The 23,572-nt window shown below is 36.6% G+C and overlaps 1 protein-coding gene across 1 annotated transcript in view; it reads right to left on the bottom strand.

Annotated features, from left to right (window-relative positions):
• BBS9 (Bardet-Biedl syndrome 9) overlaps nucleotides 1-23,572 on the bottom strand; it is a 282,783-nt gene continuing 259,211 nt past the window's right edge. Inside the window, exon 23 of the mRNA XM_066556456.1 lies at nucleotides 1-3,731. Coding sequence (XP_066412553.1) covers nucleotides 3,685-3,731 — 47 coding nt within the window. The 3' untranslated portion in view covers nucleotides 1-3,684. The remainder of the gene's footprint in view (nucleotides 3,732-23,572) is intronic.

Raw genomic sequence — 23,572 nt, 5'->3', positions numbered from 1 at the left:
TGTGGGAAATTCAAGGTTAATTTCAAATGAAGAAGTGATACAGAAGCTTGGTTTCAGGAGTATGCCATATATTTTACAGCACTTTTGCACCAGTTTGGTTTGTTTTTTAGTAAATTATTTATAAACAGAAGATTCTGATAAGAAGGAAAGATATTTTTTCAATATGACACATACTTGTAATTTTTAATTTTTTTTTTTCCAATGCTGGAAGAACTTCACATAGAAATACAATCTCTGCTCAACAAATTTCAGTTTATGGCAGTAAATTACTCTTTATAAGCAATACAAGAATATTAAAATTTATCTCTAATTCTCTCTGTACAGTAAATGCTGAAGAAGACATTATAAAGGAAAGCCCAACCCCTTGAAAGCAGAGAAATGCTGTTTTTCTGTGTCACAGTTGAATAATAGTTGGACAGAAGAATGAATCTGGGGCTGGAAACCACAGTCTTAGTTTGAACTCAGCATTGCGTACAAAGCCCAAAAAATGAGCAGTGTCCAGACCTCCAGATTTTGGTCATCAGAGTAGTAATTGTTTTAATCTGTTTTTCTAAAATGTAATGGCTGAAAAACAAAATTAAGGAAAAGCCACTGGACAATAACATTCTGAAAATAAACTTCTACCAAGAAAATAAACTTTAGAATTATTTACCTGTTTAACAGAAAAATATATGCTTTATGTTAGGACTTTTTTTAGAAAATGTATTTCAAAGTTCTAGATAACAAAAATGCCATGAATCACAGCATTCTTTTCAAAATGTCACAAAATTCCTTTCAGATTTATTTCAATAAAATTGTAATTTAAAATTAATTTTAGTCTTTGAGCCACTTAGCCATATGAAATCCTATTCAAATAGCTAAATGTGCAGATAGGCTGCATATTTAAGTTGACCAGAAGAGCTGACCAGGCATTACTATAAAATCCTGCTCAAAACAGTTTGACTGGCCACCAGTGCCTCTCTCAGCCTCAGAAACATTGCTGATGAGAACCAAACAGATGGTCCCCCCAAACTAGCAATGTTTCCTTACATTCCTTACACCTCTCCAGCTTCCAAACTTCCTGTAACTGGCCTGATTTTTTCCCAGCCAAAAAGAACTTTCTTAAAAATTCAAACTACATTTGAGAACTGCTAAGAATTACTTTACAATATTTCCTCTTAGGCTGCAGCATAAATGACTACATTTCAATTACTTCCTTCCTCTGAATTAGATGGACTATTTGGCATTGGGGGAAAGTAAGTAATTTTTATTCAATGCAACTTTTAAATTTTGATGATACTATCAAATACTGCAATTTAGCACAATACAAAGAGGTCCTACTTTACTACGATAGACAGTTCTACCTTTTTCTTCCTTTCCCCCCTCCCCTTTATTACCAGCATATTTTCTCCTTTTTGTAAAACTATCCTCATGAGACCTTATTTTGCAAAGCATGGAGCAGAAAAGGCAAATAAGAGTGCTTCTGAACATTACATCTTAAAATGACAGAAAATAACTTAAATAAGAGTGGATGATATAATTGACCTGAGTGCCTACTTGTCATTTACACTAAAGTCCCAACAAAGCCAGGCAGCTCTGAGCACTGGGATCACATTCAATAATGGGAATCATGACAGAGTAATATATTTCACAGAAGTCTCATAGCAGTGTACTTTCCAGCTATATTATATGCCTATAATTTTAGATTCTTTGGTCCAGGATTCTACACCATTATGTTATGGGCTTTCTGTAGTAACTGTGCTTGATTTTTTAAGATTCCCTAGTAGCCGCTGACAAGAGGACAAAAGAAGATTTGAGATCTATAGTTAACATTTAAGCCTAATAGCTACAGTAATTGATTAGTTCTCCATGGACTTTTTTGGTCACTGAGGTGTGTACAGAGACTACAGGAGATTATTTTATTGTGTAATTTTCACAGCGCAGCAGGGTACCTTGACAATGGGCTGGATACCACCCTCCTGACAAAACACCACGGGGGAGGGATCCAAGTGAAGAAAACTCAGAGAGCAGAATCACTACATAACAAGCAGGGGGTAGGATTTTTTCCTTCCTGGGAAAGAAGCAAGATTTCTGGCCCCACAATTTGTAGATAAATCTGAGATCTCCTGGGGGACAGAGTCATTTTTGTTGGGAGTTACAGCTCACTTCAGCCCTAGAGGTATCAGAGGCCTTACCCAGTTCCTTGGCTACTGAGCTATTTAATAGCTAACATGTTGAAAAAGCTTCTTGAAACAGTTATATCGTGTACTGAGCCAGAATAGGGCCAGAGGGTTAAGCAGCAGATGCGTAAGAGCTGCAAAGCTGGTTTTTTTTTGGGGGGTGGGTGGACGTAAAGAAATTGAAAGTAGACATGGAGATGATGAAGCTTGATGGCTTAAGACATTCTGAAAATAATGTCTCCTCATTAGCCATAGATCAAGCTAGCATTGACCACAGCAACTATTACAAGCTCTTTTGAAACAGCTCAAAAGTGAGTTGGAGAGGCCTTTACTACAGCTAGAACACGAACTGGTGAATCCCTGTTGAGGAAACCAACAGCAGTGGGGGATGTGGAGATGGCTCATGCACTTGCATCTACCACAAACTAAACTCCAGCTATCAGTGCATTCTGTATCTGCCATCCAAGAGACTGCAACTTGTATTTTGGTATGAACTAGCAACAGTTGCTCAAATGCCTGTTTATACACTTGATCCTGGTCTCATTCATTTTCAGTTCAAGTGTTTTTTAGTAATATCTCAACTCACTCTCAGAAATCCAGACATGAGCCTGACTCTTCCAAACTCTAGGCCAAGTTTGCCTCGGTTGCTGGGTGTTGTATTTCAGGCACCTTGCATGGGCCTGACCTTCAGAAGGCAAATACTCAGAACTTTCAAAATACACAACACCCAAAGCACCCTCCAACTGGATTCATAAAAATGAAGGCACTCAGAAGTTGGTAGTTACTTTTGAAAATCTTAGACATAACTAGAGCAGACTGGTTGACAAGAAAAGCAGAAATCACTGGTAACCATAAAAAGATCCATGTGTTGCTGTGCTCAAGGTACTTACAGTGTAAACTTTACTCCCATTCATAGTGGCATAGTTAATGGCAAAAGGGTTTGCCCTTTATGTCCAGTAACCATATTTTACTCTATATCTCTAGAGAGCAGGAGTCTGTATAAGCAATGAGAGAGAGGGGAAAAGAGTTGATAGATTACCAGTTTTTCTCCTGGTGGTGAATTCAGCTGTCTGGAATCATGAATGTTAGTACAGGAGGAAACGAGATAATTATCTTTTGTCAAAACTGTGATATAACAAATGTTAATATAATCTCAAAGGGAGGTACAGTTCAGAATATCTTTTAAAAAGACAAAACATATCGTGAAACAAAGTTTGCTTTTAACTATGTATAAACAGTCTTTGATCAATCAACTGAATCCTTAGAAAGGGATGATATATCACAAAACACAACAAAACACCCCTACCACAGTTGGGTAAGTGCTTAAACTTTGCTCACAGAAAAGATGATAGCAGTTGGCAGGGAGACCCAACCAAATTATTAGAGCGGAAATTTTTTGTTTTTATATAAATTAGCACAGTTCTCTCCTTCTGAAAGCTGTAATCACTGCAGAGTAAAATGGATTGGTAGTGCTGCATTATAAATGCATCTGGCATCAGATAGAATTTTTTCCTGAGGGTTGTCATCAGAGTTCATGGCTTTTTGTTTCCTCTTCTGCATCCTCAGACAGACCTGTAAAGCAAAAAAGAGATGCTTAAAAATTTAGTGCAGTTGGCAACTACATGCACTATATTGTTGATTCTATCAGTTTGTGAAAGCCTTGGTTATAGCTGGAGGAAACAATTTATTACATGCAAAACACTTAGGATAAAAATGCTTAACTTGCAAATTCAAGTGCTCACAAGTTCAGAAAATAAAAAAAAAATACAATAAAGGCAATTTCACATCAGCTTTTCTATACGTATCATGGACGATAACAGTTCAAACTACAAAATCATGGACTACATTCGCACCAGAAAAAATGACAGAGAACAACTGGGCATATGATCTGAGACACAGTTATTCCAATTTACTACTTGCATTTATTCTGTCCCTTTTTGTGGGAAAAAAATGACAATACAAGTTGCAAAACAATAGAAAATTGAATGCATACACTCATTAACAAGGATATACTTAGATATATAGAAAGATAGATAGAAAGATAAGAAAGAGAGAAAGAGAGAGAGAGAGAGAGAGAGAGAGAGAGAGAGAAGAAAGAAAGAAAGAAAGAAAGAAAGAAAGAAAGAAAGAAAGAAAGAAAGAAAGAAAGAAAGAAAGAAAGAAAGAAAGAAAGAAAGAAAGAAAGAAAGAAAGAAAGAAAGAAAGAAAGAAAGAAAGAAAGAAAGAAAGAAAGAGTATAGATATATGACTATCAGCTTGGGCAAGAGGAAAATAGCCATACTCTTACATTGAAGGCAACTTCTGCTATAAGCCAAGAGAATGAGTTTCCCATATTTTTCAAATATTAGTTCAAGAGTTTAATCTATCTTGGATAGGATAATAATCTTAGCAATAATGAACCTGACAGAATTTGAAAAGGGGATAGGGACTCATAGAAAGTTGCTTCAAATATCTAGGAAGAAAGAAAACAGTGGATGATCACACAAATTTTTACACATACATACTTGAATGACTAAAATTAGAAGTTGTTATTCCACCCAGCAGCTTCTTACATATGCACTCTTAGTTTAGATTGAAAATTATTTAAATCCTTTTCTAATTAATTTAAGCAATCCAAATAAATTGACACTATCTCCAAATGATATATGACTAATAATAAAATAACACAGATTTTATTAGGTTTGTTTTGATATGCTTTTTTCCTTCTTATCTGAAGAAGGCTAAAATCCCTCTACATACAATGAAATGATCCAGTAGGTCAGCAGAATAAAAATGTGAGCATCCAATGTTCTAAACCAAAGCCACCAGTCTCCCGTCAGCCTAACTGCTTTTACAATCATGTTCACACAGAATTTAGCACCAACAAACTACATAAAATTAAATCCATGTGCTTTCATTTAGATCTGTGCAATTTCACATGATCAAAACAATCTAGATTTATTTTCCAGCTTTTATTTTACACTTCCAATGTTTTTGGTGCTTGGGGATTTTAGAATTTACAGTGGTTTTCGTGGGTGATGGTACTAAACTGAACAAATGTTAGCTCAAGCCTTGAGATAAAAAGACTAAAGCAGTAACATTTCGGCAACAGCTGGAAGCCCAAAGCCCTGAGGGTCTGAGAAGTTCCCCTTACTGATGTTGCCACTCTTTTTTTTAAGGACAATTAAAAGTCTCATGTTAAGAGCTGACTTGGGGTTCCAAAGGTCAGCCCTCGAATGGCCATTCCTTTGTTCAAAGCTCTCATCACGCAGCCCACGCTGGGATGCCAAAGGACCAGCAGCAGGTCCCATCTTGTTTCATCAGTGATCATGGGGAAGGAGGTAGGTAGCATGATAAGGAAACTTGTGGATTATAGGAAACCAAGATGTGGTACAAACATCGGGGAAGAGAAAGAAATATTGCTCTAGGAACAAGAGATTAACAAATATAAGGTAGAGGGTATGCCGCTTGAAATGCACCATGGAAATAACAAACTTTAACTTTTTCCACTATGCTACTTCTGCAGAGCTTTCCTCAGCAAGTATCTGTGTTTAAGTTGTGCACTGGCAGTGAAACACTCACCACATAGCTCAATGCAGTGTAGAAACCAGTGCAAAGCTACAGTTAACACTGTTCCTAACTACATAGCTTTGTTGAGCTGTTTGGAGATCTGCCTAAAAAAAGTACCTGAGAATATCTTGATTTCACACCATAGTCAATGAAAATAGTGCCAGAATTATGAAACTGGCTGCTGCATGCTCCTATAAAAACTGGACACACACAAAATCTGAATGAGAAACAGAAAAAAAGGAGCTTGGACTATGGTCAGCTCTTTGTACCCAAAAAGAATGGTTGCAGATTTACCAGAGACCAAGAATTTACCAACTCTGCATTGGTGTTGCACATTTAAGCCATGACACTGCCACTGCACAGTGCCCTCAGCCTCTTGACATTTGAGGACTGGCTGGCTACTGGACCTCTAAGAAGCATAACAAAACAGAAATTAAAGAAGGGAGGCTTACAAAAATATCTGGGGGAAAAAAAAAAAACTCTCAATGAAAAAAAAAACCTCTCAAAGCTATATCATAATGCATTTTTTTTTCCTTTGTTAGGCTGAAAACATGGCCTGTTAAAAATTAAAGTGTAATTATAAACTTACAAAAAAAATTCTTTGAGACAAAAAATAGTGCCCAGAGCCCAAGACACTGCCTTCAAAATCTGTTACTTCCCTGACATTAACTTCTTACAAGTAACCCTTGTGTCTATTTCTACAAATTGCTGTGCCAAAGTGAACCATGAATGGTTACTTTCACGAAAAGCCATGGATCCACTAAATCTAACACATTTACTGTAATTACTGGCTGGCAGAACTGAAGTCACAGAGAAGGATTTACCCTAGTTTCACACAAGTTTGCACAACAGCCCCGTAGGTTCCAGCTATAGGGAACCTGGAATACTTCTGCATGGATCAAAGAACTACTACATGAGTAACTGTGGGAGAGGTGAGCTGACAGGTGAGGCACAGACTGCAGCTATTTTTATTGTGCAACTCCAAAATGGGAGGCAATGCAGAATCAGGAAAATACTGCTTGCAATAACCAGCCTTCCCACCTCTACCCGGTATTTTTTCTGACATGCAATTTTTATTAGTCATCTAAGAGAACAACATAAATGTCACATTGATGTAACTGGCACATTCTACATTGTAGCTGATGAGATAATTAACATCAGAGAGGTATCTCATTAGCATATTCCAACAAGCTTAGGCAGATCCTAAAAAATACCAGGTATAAATATAAATTCTGAAGATTAAGGCTTCTTTACCTCATTTCATCAGGAAAAAAAAGCTTCCTTTCATCTTCATATCCCCCATTATGAAGTTCTCTCTGTTTTACAGAGCATCCAAAAATTCTATCATACCAACACTGGTCTGAGCACATACACTTAGAGAAATGTATATTGAAAGGTTTATGTCTCTGTTTATTAACACAGCTACAAACTGAGAAGCTGCTTTTGGAAATGATCATGATAAGTTTTAACTCAGCAGTAGGCAACTCCAAGCAGCTCAAAGAGCTTTTGGAGTTCAGTTTTCAAAACAGAGCCAGAATACATGATTATATTAATATCCTGATTTGTAACATGAGATGGAGGATATTTGACACCAAGAAAGTCACTTAAATCCCTCAAATGCCATGTATTTGTCAATTAGCACCCTCAAGAAAGCAGCTTCTATAAACAAAGACACAGAATACTTCAATCATGTTATTCACCTCTTCAAAAGCATGACTTAATACACACATATCATTGAGTCACAGAAAGTTCATTTGTAGATCAAAATGTACTTTTGAGGCTTGAAAACCAAGTTCAAAGAAAATCAGTTACAGTTACAGAAGCACCAAAGACAGCAGAAAACCCCCAACTTTCCTGGGATTATTATTCATGCAGTTAGAAGGAAAAAAAACCAAAAAACCCCAATGACACATTTAAAGGGAGAGATGATATTTAAGCGTGATGGCAGTAGGGAGGAGAAAGAATCATTTTCTGTAGTCATAAATTGTTCACACTCAGCATGATGCTGTAAGGTTTAAAGATGTTCAGGTTAAATAATTAGGCAATGGAAGAAACTACCCAGGGAGGTGGCTGAGTCAGGGATATGGGAAGTTTGCAGAGATAGGGCAGATGAAATCCTAGTGGGGATAGTGAAAAGGAAGATACACAGGTTTTGAATTGGATGACCTAAAGGATCTTCTCCAATCCTATCATTTATGCTGCTATGATTCATGCTGAGGAGAACATTTTGGACCCTTATGAATTACTGGCTGAGTTTCCTGGATACTATTGTACATTAGTCTACTCTAAAGCATGCATAAAACTAAGTCAAAGTTGGCTTTGAAGTGTTTGATCTACAATATCCAATACTTCCAGTCTCTTTTTCATACAGTGACTCAGAAAAGAGCTGTTATAACAAGACAAAAGTTATTTTGAGTTCAGATTAGGTTAGAAAAGGGAGGCACCCTGTTCTTCAGCTATTCCCACCTAAAAGAGGAAAAAACCCACCCCGTCTCATGGCCTAATGGTCAGTATTGCTATTTCTAGACCTGACATAAGACAGCTTTAGAACAAACTACAGCTTTAAAGTAACTGTTTTTCATAAAATTTTGGATCCAAAACTAAATGTTCCAAATGACCCAAGTTAATAGCTTTTTGCTTTTTTGTTAACAAAAGATGACAGATTTTTCCCAGCACCTTTAAGTCATATTTCTGAAAATCATAATTCTTCTTTCAAGAAGGCCCATCTATTCATTATTAATAATTTTCTTTTCATTAAAAACTACTTGAGGAAATGTATACCACTTCCTTTTTCTTAGTATTTAACCTTCATTCTGTAAGCACAATCCAAAGGGCTTTTCAAAAATTGAGGAAAGCACCAGTCTTGCTTATCAAACAGACACAGTTTAGTAAGAGTGCAAAATAGATTACTGTAAAATTAACAAACTACAAATTTTCCTGTACTGCTTTAATGGGAGAAACTGGACTTCATAGGTATTCTGTATCACTTTTAATGGGCTAATAAGCTGCGAGGAGCCCCAGCACTGTCTCCCCAAGTCACCAGTGAGTCACTGACCACTACACACATAATTTAAAAATGCTCAGATTTTTGTATCAGGAAGTGGAGTGATGGTAGCTGAATAAGTGGGAAGCATGGCTGACTCATTTATGAAAGAATTGTGTAAAACAAATAAATTTGTTTTTCATTTAGTGTGACTGAGAGAAAGGGCTTCATTCAGTGAACTTTGCTTTGTCCTAAGGGACCATATACATCACAGGGTGGATAATGTGAAACAATCATTTCCACCCCTGTAAATGTGCCCCCCACTAACTGCGACTAACGCGACAAATCCAACCTACATGAAGGTATCCCCTGCTACGTTTCTAAATGCCACAAAATAGCAGGGGTAGAAGGGGCAGCTCTGACCTTGGGGAAAGAGGAGGGTCTATTCCCACAAAACTCTCAAAAACCTTGCTAAAGTCTTCCTTTTGTCATTCTGATTTAATAGTGGCATGTAGTAGCCGTGTAACACAATGGAGTTAATAAGGAGGTAACAATGACAAAGGCAACATTTACCAAATGTTCACATAGGGTTTTTTAATTAAGTTTTAAACAACTTACAAAGTTTTTGAGCACTCATGCCTCTAGGCATTAGCCCTCAGTATGGTTTCTTTAGGGTTTTCTTCTGATTCGTATTTGGAAAATGCCCAAGACATATGAAATTATTCTCCTATAAAGTTTGAAAACCAGGAAAAACATCCAGTGGCATCACTAAAATTTCCCAAGGTTCACACCTGCTTCTTCTAATGACTCCAGTTACATACACATGTAAATATAAATACACACATACACACACTCCACATACACAGAGTTGGAATAAACACATTCTCTAAGAACTAAGGAGCTGTCAAACCACCAAATCCAGCTTTTATATATGTGTGTATAGATATATATATATATATATATATAGGAGATCAAGATGAATGAGATGCTAGTTAATTTGAAGCAATGTAGAGTTCTGTAAACAGGACTCTAATAACAGTGTTTTAAGTTCCTCTTAGGAACAACAACAAAAAAATCCAAAAATTATTACAAAGCAAACTGAGTATGCTTGTAGGATGACAACCTGTTTAAAAAACAGTCACCTACCTAAAATCATGTCAATGATCATTATTATATGAAGCATAATTTTGATGAAGCCAAAATTTTGGATGAAAAATACTCATTTTGCCCAAATATCTGACATCTCACAATCACCTACCAAATCCTGGACATTTTTCCTGGAAAGTTTGCAAAGGTTTTGAAAATTGATTGTTTTCATTTAGAGATGATCTCAAGAAGTCACAAATTACACATTTCAGCTGGAACTGATATTTCTTGCCCGGAAGTAAATCCTGCAAATGAGTTTGCTTTTCAGTAGCCAAACCTCCCTTCTTTCTCATTAGCTATCTGCCCTTGTCAGGGAGGTAAATTAATTCAGTGGCTTCTAAGTCAAATATGCACAATACAAATCTAAGACTTAAGTAATTATGGCCATACAAACACTGTTGCTTCAATTTATTCTTCATCATGCCTATATCTTCCCATTCACTGCAACCCACAATCCTATTAAGCTTTTCAGAAAAGTTGAGTCTAAGAATTTGCTTTCAGAAAAAAAACCACTTGCACCATGCACCTTGAGATTAAACAGACAATAATATATTAAAACCAGAGTCTTTTTTGTGTGGACATAGCTCTTGGCTTTTTCCTGGGGAGAAGCAATGCCATAGCAATCAGTCTTTTGCCTGCCTGATTCGTTGTGCTGTTGTATTGACTTCCCAGACAGACGACCAGTCAGCTGACTATTAACAAATCCTTTCTCTTCCATCACCATGACAGATAGGCAAAACTCCAGGGGTAGGGTAGCTTTAGGGCAAGATTTTCCACCATTTTCATATGAATAGCAGTGAATCCTGCGCCTGGAGACAATCACCCAGAGTCTGCCTGCAGGAAGATCTAAGAGCCTTCACCGATACCATATACATATATACTTATACATATATATATGCATATATAGACACACACACATACATATATCTATTACAGGTTGGCTGCAGCTCACAATTAATGTCTTGAAGACCTACAACCTCCAAACATTCCTCATCTACATAATGTCACTTGAGCTAATACTGAGCAAACTTTCAGCTGAGATTATTTTCATTTGAAATCTATAAATACAGGTCAAATAAAGACATAGGTCAATTTTCTGCTGAATTTATCAGAATTATTTGGTTAAAAATTAAATAACTACAGCATTTAAAAAATTTAAAAATCCTTTGAATCTTCATTTCACACTGAAGCATTGCAAATAAACTTCCTTGAATATATATATATATATATACATACATATTTAAAATAAGTTAGTTGATATGAAGTCTAAGTGAAATACTTCATTTGAGGAGAAAAAAAAGAAACCTGAATAAATCATTGGAGCTTGCCCCAAAAAAACAAATTGTCCAATCTTTTTTTTCTTCAAGCCAGAAACTTTTAAAAAACCCAAAACCAGCCAGCTATTCACAGACCTCTACTCTTATTAGTGTGTACCTGTAACTTAAGTCAAAAAAGTGCAGTTATTCTCTTAATATGCCTGATATCATTGTTAGAATGAAGCTTTCAACAAACTTATTTATGATACATCCATATAAAGTACAGGCAGCTTTAGCCAACACCATCTTTGGTAAAATATAGAATAAAAAGTCTACTAAGTTTATAGTGGGGGAAAAAACCTCACTTTTTTCTTGAATAAAGAGTCTGGTACAAACTTGCATTTAGAACCTGTGCTGTGCTTCTTGAATGAGTTTAACTTGTCGGGCCACAAAACTCAGTACATTATGTACTTTGTACATAAACATCAGTTTCTCCAGTAGAGATTTCCACCGTGTCCATTATAGCCCATGGCTTCTCAATAACAGAAAGATATAATCAAATAGAAGAAATTCAAAAAGAACAGCATAAATTGTGTGATTTTGTAGAAAACAAAAGAGAGGGAGAGAAACAAAATAGCTAAAGGCAGAGCAACATTAGGAATTGTTCAGTAAAACAGATATGAAAAAGGATCAAGAAGATGAAGTCAAGGAAAGGAATATTCAAAGCTGCTTTAATGTCATGTATTTTCCCTGGGGAAGTAGTGGAAGCCACATGGCTTATGACATTTGCAAATTAGTACCACAATGAAGACGAAAATCTGGTGGTCAGGGAGATGGTCAAGCTGATATAACAAGAGTTTTCCATTTCTAACTTCTATTATTGTACAACAGATCTGAGGTGCTACAAATTCCTAAGTGATGTGTAATATTCACAGAAACATCAGCTTTTGCTTACCATCAAGTATTCAGCAACTGAATACTCTTCAGTATGTTGCTCCTTGTTAAAATGGAACATTACAGTGCAAATGATAAAATCATATTCAAGATTTCCATGGATTCTTCTGGAAATAACATACAACAGGATTTTACCATTTGATGTCATTTTTCCTTTGGAGTCTTGTGGGAAAAAATACTTTGGTAGAGAAGTAGGTTTGAAGAAAAATGTGTTAATAAAAAAAAAAGCAAGAAAAACTACTTTTGTATAATACTTTCCAATCTTGAATTTCACACATTTTTTTTAAGCTACAGTATATGAGAAAAATGCTTTCAGGAGGTTTTTCCAGAATGCAATCTTTTGATAAGTCTCAGGGTTGGCTTAAAAGCAAAAGAACAAAATAAAAAGAGCCTGTACTAAAGTAAGAGATTAAATGTCTTACAAATGGACACTTAACTCCTTTCTATTGCTCACCAACATTCTGAATCTGTTTTTTCTCGTTGTTGTCTTGGGGTTTTTTGGTGCCATTGCCCCTTTTCATAAAATCTTATATTTGCAAATGCAAGGGGTGATTTTTGAGGGAGGGAGTGGCAGTGTGTAATAGAATCACAGAATAGGTGAAGTTGGAAGGGACCCACAAGGATCAAGTCCATCAACTCCAACTCCGGCATGAAAGCACTTTGTAGTTTTTATCTGAGATGTTTTCTAAACTGTCTTAATATCTCAATATAATAAAGACCTCCTTATATTCACTACTTTCCCACTGCTAATAGTCTTCTCTCACACAAATGGAAGTGAGTTACCTCCTGCTACACCCCTGAATATTTCCAGGCATATTTGGCTATATGGGAACTATATAATGGGAATTTCAGTACTCACAACAAAAGTAACTATAATGGGAATTTCAGTACTCACAACAAAAACAGTAAAGCTACTCAGATTTGATGATCCAATTAAGGATTCTTATAGCCCAAAGCTGAACAGCAACTAGAAAGTTCTGTGTCCTCCAACCTCACACCAATCAGAACCAGAAGGAGGGCAGCACTTTGTGGGACTGAGCCTTTTATCACCTCCAGAAAGAGAGTAGAAGCCAACACACCAGCATCTAAGGCTTGGAGTGATGAAAGTAACAGTTTTAAATGTATTATGGATTTTCTCATGGGCTCAGGAAGCAATAAAAACTAAGTACAGTCAGACTGCAGGAAACCAATATAGCTTTCATAATTTTTTGTGACTTTAGGGAAAACATGCTCAACTTTTATAGACAGCTAGTTCAGTATTACAAAATTTTCAGGAAATGTCACTGCTATGGGATTCCCACAACAAATGCAGGTTATGTTGAAATTACTGTTTTCTGCAAGGACACTGCTCAAAATAAATTCCTGTCATGTAAATGGTGTGAATTTACAATGCAACACAACTCCTTGATCACAGGCTTTTCACAGAACTGGATACAAAAGATGCTAGGAAAAGCAAGATTTCATTCTGGTGGTTATATAACATTGACTATTGATTAACACGGTAAGTGCCTGAATAAAGCTAAGAAAGCAAAGACAAACATGCTAAATCAAAAAACAATCCTTAAAGATCTAAGATTAAAAAATTCCAGAAAATACACTGAAGTGCAAGGAGAAGGAGACCTTTTGTTGTGCAGTGTTTCAATTTATCAGTCAGTGCAGTTCTTTCCAACTCTGGAGGAAGTTTAGAAAACATCAGTGGCTTGGCACATTTTAAAACAAAGTGCCGAATTCCAACATAGTTAAAGGGTATACCACAGATAGTTTAAAAAAAAATAAAAATCCTTGATTTAAGGTCAGGTACTGTAAACACTTACTGTGGTTTATGCATAAGTAATTCAACTGAACTTAAGGAGTCCTGTAGGAATTCTCACACATGTAAATGCATGCAGTCAAGCCTAATTTTCATACTATACAGTCTTTTAACCTGCCAACTAGTTTTCTCTTTTTAGTCTGATGAGTAGTATAACATTACCAATTAAATATTATTAATTAATGCAAACAGTGATCTCTCTTAAAGTATGAAATTCAGGTTTCCCTGATAACAAAATCAATTTAGTAACAATTTTTTCTTTTTTAATCTTTTATACTTTACTGTGCCCATGACTTGCAAGTAATGTTGATATGGGGTTTTTGTGGGAGGTTATAAGTCTAAGAAGAATCTGGTGACATCACCCAAGGAAATGCCTAAGTCCTATATTACATTTAACTCAATACAATTTTGTTTAAATCTTTTGAGACAGAACAGCATCTGTTTCCTAAGAAAGTGTTCTCAAAGGAGTCTCTGCTTTTACACATGGCAGTTCTGATCTCTCACTGCAGGAGAGCTTTACATCAAAGTTCACAAAAGCTCCAAAAGCTCCATTGGAGCCTCTCAAGGTGATAGTTTCAGCAAAATTATAGCAAGAGAAATGTTACTGAGAGACATTTTGTTACAGCAAAATTGAAATTCAAATACAGTAGATGAAGATTTATCAAAATGTAGACATATTCCTACTGTGCCTGCCCATTATCTGTTCTATGAGGACATTATAGTAAGCTGGATGTTATTGCTTCTCTCCCAGTGCATTTGCAGTTTACAAATTACAGGTCTTGTTGCTGCAACCAGGGATATTGTTTGGAAGAAACATTTTGAAAGGAGCTGTGAGTTAAGGTATAGACCAGTTTTGGTTTAATCCTTACTTGCAACAGTGAGAGCGTTTTGCAGCCTCTCATTCATGAAATCACACTAAACGAGAAAATAAACATCATCCTCACAGTATTTTCAGCTAAAGGTGCAAAGATATGAAATGACCTGAATGAAACAGGCCAGCAGAAATGCATGACTGAACGACTGAAAACCACTCATTCAAGCGTGAAGATAACAAGGTTAATCCATAGACGATGAACAAGGAAACAGCAAAACATATGAACAACAACATGTATCAAATTTTTAAATAAACTGTTTAAAGTAGCACCTACTCTTCTCTCATGCCTTTCAGAAGGCAATAAAACTGTTGAAGCACTGTTGAAATAGATCCCGGTATTAAAATCCAAATTCAATGGGTTGCTGTATGGACTACGCAGCAGCTCAAGACAGATGGCTCCTTTAGGCATGGTGGAATAGGCTTAACACAGCCATATCTTCTGCACCCACACAGGAGAAATCAAACTGTGCCATCAGCAATAGTATTTGCCTAAAAGATTCCATAGCTTTTACCAGCCTGAGTTCCTGTGCAGTAGCTCGGAAAAGGATTGCCAATCATTTTAACAAGTAACAGATTTAAAAAAGAATGAGCTGTTCTCATATTTATTACCATCATACATAAGATGACAAGCTAAATGACTTTATATTAGTAAATCTAAAGTGGATCATACTGAGATACCTATCTTCAGATATGCTGCAATACTGCTTCCCTTTCAAGCCAAGACTGTCTTAAATGACACCATAGAAATGCTCCTAATACTTTACCTTCTAAATCCCGGGATTTCCAGGATCAAAATGCCCTCTCCCTTTATTTTTTCTCTAAATCTCATCTAAAAATCCCTTTATCTGGCATATGATGCTATCTTCATCAGACAATACCCAGACCTGGCATACTTCAAGCCTCATCTGTTTTTCCAGGCTCCTCCAGGAAAGGCAAAAATATATGAGGAAGAAGATAAAGTCTGAATACAGTTTGAAATAAATCCCTCTCTCAGTGAGATCTTTTTGTATCATTTTGACACACTGAGCTCTTTATTGGACTCAATGACACACTGAGCTCAATGGCTGGACTTGATGATCTAAAAAGTCTTTTCCAACTCAGACGATTCTATGCTTCTATAATTCTATTATTATTGCAATCTACCTAAAACCTTGGGTGTAGACTATTATAAACAGGAATAAATAATTTTAATTAACTGACTGATGGAAATAATACAAGGCCCTGCCATATCTTTCTTAAAGGCCCTGGCTCATTTGTCCACAAAGCACATCATCTACTTTCTTAATCAATGGGTACTCAAATTCATGACAGGAACTGGCATTGGCCTTCAGGGTGGGAGCAAAAGTGACCCTCAAAGCTCAATGTGATTATGAGTCAACTGAAGTCATGAGTCAACAGCAGTCTGTTGCTGATTGACTCTGCCTCACCAGTAGGTGTTACTTCAGCCATTAATGCAGAGTGCTGTATGGCTGCAGGGATACGCATGCCTGCCAAGGTACATAAAAAACATCCAAACCAAACTAAAATCTGCCAGGTCCTGAAAATATCATGTAACACCCTGCCCTGTATCTACAACAGCATCCAAAGTAATGTTTGGGAGAGCTGACCACGACCACACCCATCCCTGTGTCTGCTTTGCAGCCAGAAGGCTTTTCATTGACGGCCGTTCCACTTAATCATTCAAAGCGATGCTTGGCCATTTGATTGCTGTGATTTAACACAGTAATAACAATAATCCAGACTATGCTTAAACCACTCATAGTACTTCCAAAACTGTTTATTAGCATTGGCTTCTGCTTTACTAGCTATTTTCAACACCCTTAATACTGAAGTTCCTCCTCTGGCACCTCCAAGAAGGCCAAGAGTATATGAAAAAGGCTGCCTTATTTTTTGTTTGACTGAGTAGTTGATAACTGCACTTAACTTCACAGTTTATTTATTTAACCTCAGCTCAAGCCATCTAAAATGCCCAGTGCATTTCAACTTCAGGTCCAAGACAGAACTGTATACAGAACACAGTCTCTTTCATTTCCCTCTTGAAATGAGATTCAATAGCTCCTCTTCAACCCATGAATCAACTGCAAGGCCCTAATTTAATAATCCCATCCTTTTTTTGCAATCACTGTCTGAAAATTCAGGCGCTCACACTCAACACCTCCAAGCAAAGCATCAGACACACCAGACTGAGGACTTCTGTCATGCTTTGACTAAATCCTGTCTTTGAGCTAGTTCTTTCCAACTGGTAGCTGAGACTCTTTGTGAAGACCTCCACAATGGGAAGCTCTCTACTGGCAGTTTGTTCTGTCATAGTCTTTCAGCACATGACACACTTTCCATGGACTGGAACGGCTTCTTTCTTAATGCATGAGTCTCATCCTTCTTCACAGAAGAATTCACAGGAACTGAATGCATAATTTAAGACTTGTACCCCAACAGAAGCTAACATTTTTTCAAGGAGCCATTAAGATTGGACAAAGAAAAGGGCATTTTCACTTAAAAGTAGGTTTTTTTCAATGGGCAAGTCACAAGAGCAATAGATAACAAAACAAAATTATTTTTTTGTTGAATATCTCACATGGGTTCTCTGAAAAACACCCTCTGTTTAAAATATGCACTAACATTTTTATCAAAATGTTTTTAAGAAACTTACACAACTTTTCTTGTCTATACAAACACAGTACATAAAAGGCAGAACTATGTATTCTTTCATCTATACACAATAAGAAAGAACAGCATTTCTCTGGGAGATCCAGTGCTTATAAAATCAGTGTAATTGAAAGAAGGTGGGATGCAGCACAAGGGTTTCTCTTCGCTCTAAGTGTACAGTTCAGCTCACTCAAATAATAAAAACTCTATGCATATTCAGTCTTATACTTCTCTTAAAGTGAGGCCCCTTGATTGTGCCAAATAACGTGTTGTCCAACTTGGACCAAACTGAGAACACTAAGCTCATTTTCCTAGTGAACTGTGCTGTACTTGTGTGATTTTTACATTACGAACAGACATGATCTATAAGAAAAAAGAAAACTTTCTAAAGTCAGCTTTCTTCAAATTCCTTAGATTACTGGTGAAAACTTAAAGGATAATATACTTGAGATTAAAACTGAAAAAGATTATTATCATGATGTAAATATACCTATATAGTCATATATCATTAGGTAATCATGTACATACTTATATTCACTCTGCCAAATTCTGCACCATCACCATTATTTATATTTGATCTGATAGCTGGAAGACACTCCTTGGAACCATTTTCTTTAAAACTGTAAACAGTAGATAGCATCATCTTTTACAGTCATTAAAGATTTACAAGTTGCTAACAAAACTTTTACCACATTCATTTCTTGCTAACTTAAAAGAAGGAAGAAGATAAAAGGACAACTTGCATCTCATTATATTGAATTGCAACAGTGAGAAAGAAAAACAAAGATGACAAAGCAGAGGTTTACATGGTAAATCTGCTGATTGTTGAACATATTGAGATAAAATAAGAGCCATAAATCAACTTGAAACACTTGGAAGTATTAAAAAGACCAGGTAACTTTCTAGTGTCTTTCATTCTTCCTACTTCAAGTTATCTATTTTCATAAAAAACTCCTACATTTGGCTCATGGCGGATATCAAACACTAAAATTAGGGGTGACTGTAAAAACAGCTTTTTTCCTTGAAATCTGACTTGCCAAGGAGCAAAACTGCCTTTGCAATGGCAGTTCTTCTGAGATCTGAATACAACACTGAAGTACTAAGAGGCCAGATCAACAAAATCAGAATTTTTTTAGGCTGACTTTCAGTACTGGTATTGGACATACATATATACACACACACGTACACACACATATATACAGACACACACACACATATGTGTGTGTGTGTGTGTATAAGTAAATACTTGGATCTATGCAGTCTGCAATTGCAACTCAATTCTGGAAATGGAATGCTTGCATTATGGAAAATGTTGGTATTTGCTATATCAAAACATGTAAATAAGGCAAATAAAGAACCTTTTTATTAAGTTTCAGATCGGCAATGCTACAAGTACAGAAATTAAAACCTCCTATGCTGATTCCTGTATCTGATTTTTTTGTCAGATTTACATACTTCCTCTCCCACAGTTTGCCCAGCTAAAGCCACCTAAGTTTCCTCTCATCTCACCTCACAGCAGCTTTCACATCTACTAATTTCTTCCCAAGCAAGAACCACAAATTAGGCTGCTTTTGAGGTAAGGCCATACTTATTCAAATTCATATTAAACCAAACTGCTGACCTAAAGTCATTATTGTTGAGCCTTCCCTCTAGTAATCTGAACTTCTCCTTTATACCCATCTGGCAACTTCTATGAAAACTCTATGAAATTATATATTTTTGAGACGTTTATCTCTCTTCATGAGAAACTGGCCATGAGGGTTGAACAAAGGTGAGGAGATAACACAAATCAACAGTCCTGGTTACATAAGGTTTCAAAACAGATTAAAAATTAAAGGTATTTTTGTTCAATACAAAACATCTGGATGGAAACCATTTTGAAATTATAATTTTGATATGTTCTAGCTCAATAAATACAAATGCCCCATTTCCATAAATCCAATTTCTTCATGTTAAATGAAAATATATGCACTTTGGACTTGGCTTCCTACAATCTACGTCTCAGAGATATTCCCTGAAGCTGTGTGAAAAAGTTTATGTAAATTAATTCACCACTAATTTCCATTCAGTGGGGAAAAAAAAGGTATTGATGATTTTCCCTAGGTAAAAGTAACTTTAAATGAGAAATTTTGGAGAACTAAAGAACCCTTCAAAATCAAAAGTCACACCATGACATTTAACTACATATATGACTTGGAAAATCGTCCATGAGGAAGCACTTCTAAGTTAGAGGCTGGTATTAAACTTAAAAAATAACCCTATGATTTTACCACCAGTCACACATTAAAGAGCAATCATAATTTAAAAAGCAGAGTCAAATCAATACTTCTAAAAATTCCTTCCTGACTGTAAATTTTCTGTAAAAGGATTGTACTGAAAGATGCATCGTTTGAAGAGAGGAAGAATCAACACCATTTTAGATGCCCAATTTTTACCCTCACATTTCTGCAGTACAGAGCATGGGGCTCACAAGCCCCATATGTATGAACAATACCTTGGCAGGATCAGACACCTCCATGCTCATGTACAAACCAAGTGCCAGCACTGGAGACCCCACATGTCCTGAGCACAGACAGCCCTGCAGCCCCCATGAGATGTGACCAGGAGAGCTGTAATCCCTCTGCTCACCCTTCTGGCCCTCAGCTGCTCTCAAGGCACAGAGAAGATTTCAAGGAAAAGCATGGAAACCAATTTTTGTGGGTTGCTGCCCACAGAATAAAGGAGAAAACAGGAATCTATGGGGCAAAAAATTTCCCAGTAAGGGTTTACAAAACAGGTGCTCATTTTCAAAAGGAAACAATGAGGTTTTGGGTTTTTTGATTTTTTTAAACATATAGCTCTGGATGAAGACTAAGTTGAAGTCCTCATCCTCAGAAGTGTAAGAATGATTTGCAGTTCTTTCAGCTGCTACCATACAACCCTACAGGTGCACCACCAAAGTGACACTTTAATGGATCAGTGGGGAAAGGACCATGTAGTTATGCATCTGGCACATGCACAGCAAACACAGAGCACCTCTGTGTCAGTGAAAAAGAAAACCTGCTGGAGGTAAACTGAGCAGAATTTGTCTATTTCAAAGGAATACTAGGTATTATTTAGCAGCCTTTAGAATGCTGCTGTTCACTGGGGCACACCACTTCAGGAAACAAAGCATGGTAACACAAAAACATATGCAAGCCACACTCACTTTTCACAGATTTTAAAGAACAAAAGGGCTTCAACTATGATGTTCTCAATACAACCATCTAGTTGGATGCCTCGAACAATAATGAATATAGAATTTCACCCAATAATTTACTCAACAAACCCTTAACTTCAAGTTGAGCTTTTTGAAGTAAAAATTTCAAGTGAAGAATGAATCACATCTGTAAGGAAGTTATTCCTCTCTGCCCAAAATTTTCCTTTATTTCTAGGTCCAATTTTTTCTTGCTTCTCCTTCCAGGCATGTACATATGCAATACATTGGCTCTGAAATCATTATCTGCTTTTGTTCATCTCTACTTTACATCAAACAAAACACAAGAGGAAGTAAAAAAATAGTTGTAATACACACATTACAGAGCACTTAACCTCATGCCTAGTGACATACAAACTACGAGATAGCGATCTGGAATATAACACACATTGTCTACTGGAATTGCCATTGCTTGGATAGTGAGCTCAATTTGCCAGTACTAGAAGGATTAAATCTAGGTAAAGCACATATCCGAGCAAATTATGCCCAACATGGACAGTTCCCTCATTTGTAGGGAGCACTTATGGAATAAAGGAGACAGAAATGACACTCACTACACTGTGCTTCTGCAGATTCAGTAGATTTTTCTCCACAGGATAAGTAATAGTCTGGTGGACTTCTCTCTCTTTTTTCCACAGTGTGTTTGAAAGCCAGATGACCTGGCTTATGCAAAAGGTTTTGCTTTAATAAGTCATTCTACAGCAAGATAATCTTCTTTATAAAATAACGGTACTTCTGTTTACCTAATTTGCTACTCTGCACATTGAAACTTTATACCAGAAGGTTCCCTGCTGATTAGGAAGGATGCTGGTGTTTTCCTCACTAGAAGGCACTGGCAGACATATTTCCCCAGAAGCCTTCAACTACTAGTTCCATAATAAAGTAAAAATGGTAGAATAAGCTTTTTGTTAAGAAAGATACACACTTTATCAATAAAGAAGAAATTAGGAAAGTCAGAGGAGCAACATGTGGCGAGATAAAGACTATATAGTGTGTCTAAAAATACCAATTGTATAGAATACCAGTGTCCTAAAAATACCATTTGAGCACATGAAGTAGGAAAACAAGTAGTATGGGAATACAGTTGCACCAAGCTGAATTGGTGGAAGAGGGAAGGGCAAGACCAGTTTTGAACCATGGTGATTCTCCATCACCTCTGATGGATGGCACTGACCAAAGACTGTGGCTGGCAGTGAAACCTTCAGCCAGGCTGAAGATTAAATGGCAGGCAGGGACATAGCAATGCAAGCTCCCTGTGGGACACTGGCTGAACTGAGGTAACAGAATTCACAGTATAAACATAACATTTCAGAAAAATATCATTTTACCATGTTCATCAACAAACCAAGAACAATACCAGGAACACAGTTACACCCACATCCACATCATCTTTTACCATAGCCTCAAATCCTCAAGTCATTCCTGGCAGCTGCTCCACAGAAGGAGCAGTAATTTAGATATACATAGATACTGGGACCAGGTCCCCCGCTTGGGTCACCCGGCTGAGAATCAACAGGCTACTGTTGCTTTGTTTCTAACCACTTCCTGACTACAGTTTGGCTATTTAGTCTTTCACCACCTGGTTTATATTTGATTTGCAAAAATAAAAATAAACAATATCCCTCAAGGAGCAACAAGAATACTGCCCAGTTTGCGGTTTGTGACCAGAGAAGCAAGGACTGGGGCCATACATTCTCTGGTACCTAGGCCACAGGTCAGACCAGTTGCCAGCTAAGCCAATATTTCTGCTTTGAAGCATCTGCTGAACTCTTGCAGACAATTAGAAAGATTTGTTCCATCACTGAAATAGAAAACCAAATTTAAGAACGGCTGTGTAAATAAACTAGAAGTTCATTCAAAACCTGGGACACAGAGGCCAGCTATTTCTGGAATATAAAGTAAATTTGGTTGGGAAAAATTCTTAAAGTTTGAAGATATCATTCTGCTTATTTTCTTCACTGTGAATGAATACATAGGAATAAAAATGGCTCCAAAATATCAAGATTAATATTATTTCAACTGTTTCTCTGTGGATAGAATGCAACTTTTTATTTTGTTGATGACCTTAAAAGTCACTTGCTGAATTAAAAAGCCGTGATTCCTATCTTTTCATGGTAAGTGCATGTTGTATTGCAAAGAATTGCATTTAGAACTGTAATATCATAAGCATTTTGTAAATAAACAAATCCATTGTAACATTTTATTAATCTCTCATATCTAATAATTTTAGTTTATCCACTTTTAATTAACTTGGGGATTACTTCTTCCTACAAAATTAAGTTTCAGCATTAAAGTAAACTCTAGAGTCCAAAAGCCTGCTTAAAGTTGCTCAGGTAACATGTTTGCTTAAAAATACAACTTGTCAATTAAGCAAAATGGAACAACAGCATTTTAAACTCTTTTTAGAACTTTAATTCACAAATGAGTTCAGAGTTACGCAAATCTAATTGGAACATGATTATGATTATGCTCCTTAGCAGTCTTTTAGCATGGTGATGAGAACCTGAAAGGAATCCAGTGGGCACTTATAATCTGTCTCCAGAAAGTACAGAGCAAGCATATTTTATCACCTTTGTAAGCTGGACTGATAATGCTCAGTCCTGGCAGGAAGGCAGTAGGAAGTAAGTCCTCCTAGTAAGTGGGAAGAGAAAGAAGTGCTTTTGTTGACCACCCCCTTATTTTCATATGCCCCAAAACAGCTACACATCTTGTTCCTTATCTACTGATTCCAATTCTTAATTAACCAATAGAAGGGAAAAAACCCAAAACTTCTCTGGCAATGACTACACTTATTTTCACACTGAAGTGCAGGGAAAAAGAAAATTTAAAAATCTGTTGACTTGCAATTGCAATGTTCACATGGTGCCACATGCCATGGCACTAAACCAGGGAAAAACTTAATCTATGCTTACATTTTAGCACACACATATTTCCATTTATTTCTGTGTCAGTACTCACAA

Source organism: Molothrus aeneus, chromosome 1 (assembly GCF_037042795.1).
Source record: "Molothrus aeneus isolate 106 chromosome 1, BPBGC_Maene_1.0, whole genome shotgun sequence".
NCBI classification, from domain to species: Eukaryota; Metazoa; Chordata; class Aves; order Passeriformes; family Icteridae; genus Molothrus; species Molothrus aeneus.
This window is presented reverse-complemented; position numbering and strand designations above follow the sequence as displayed.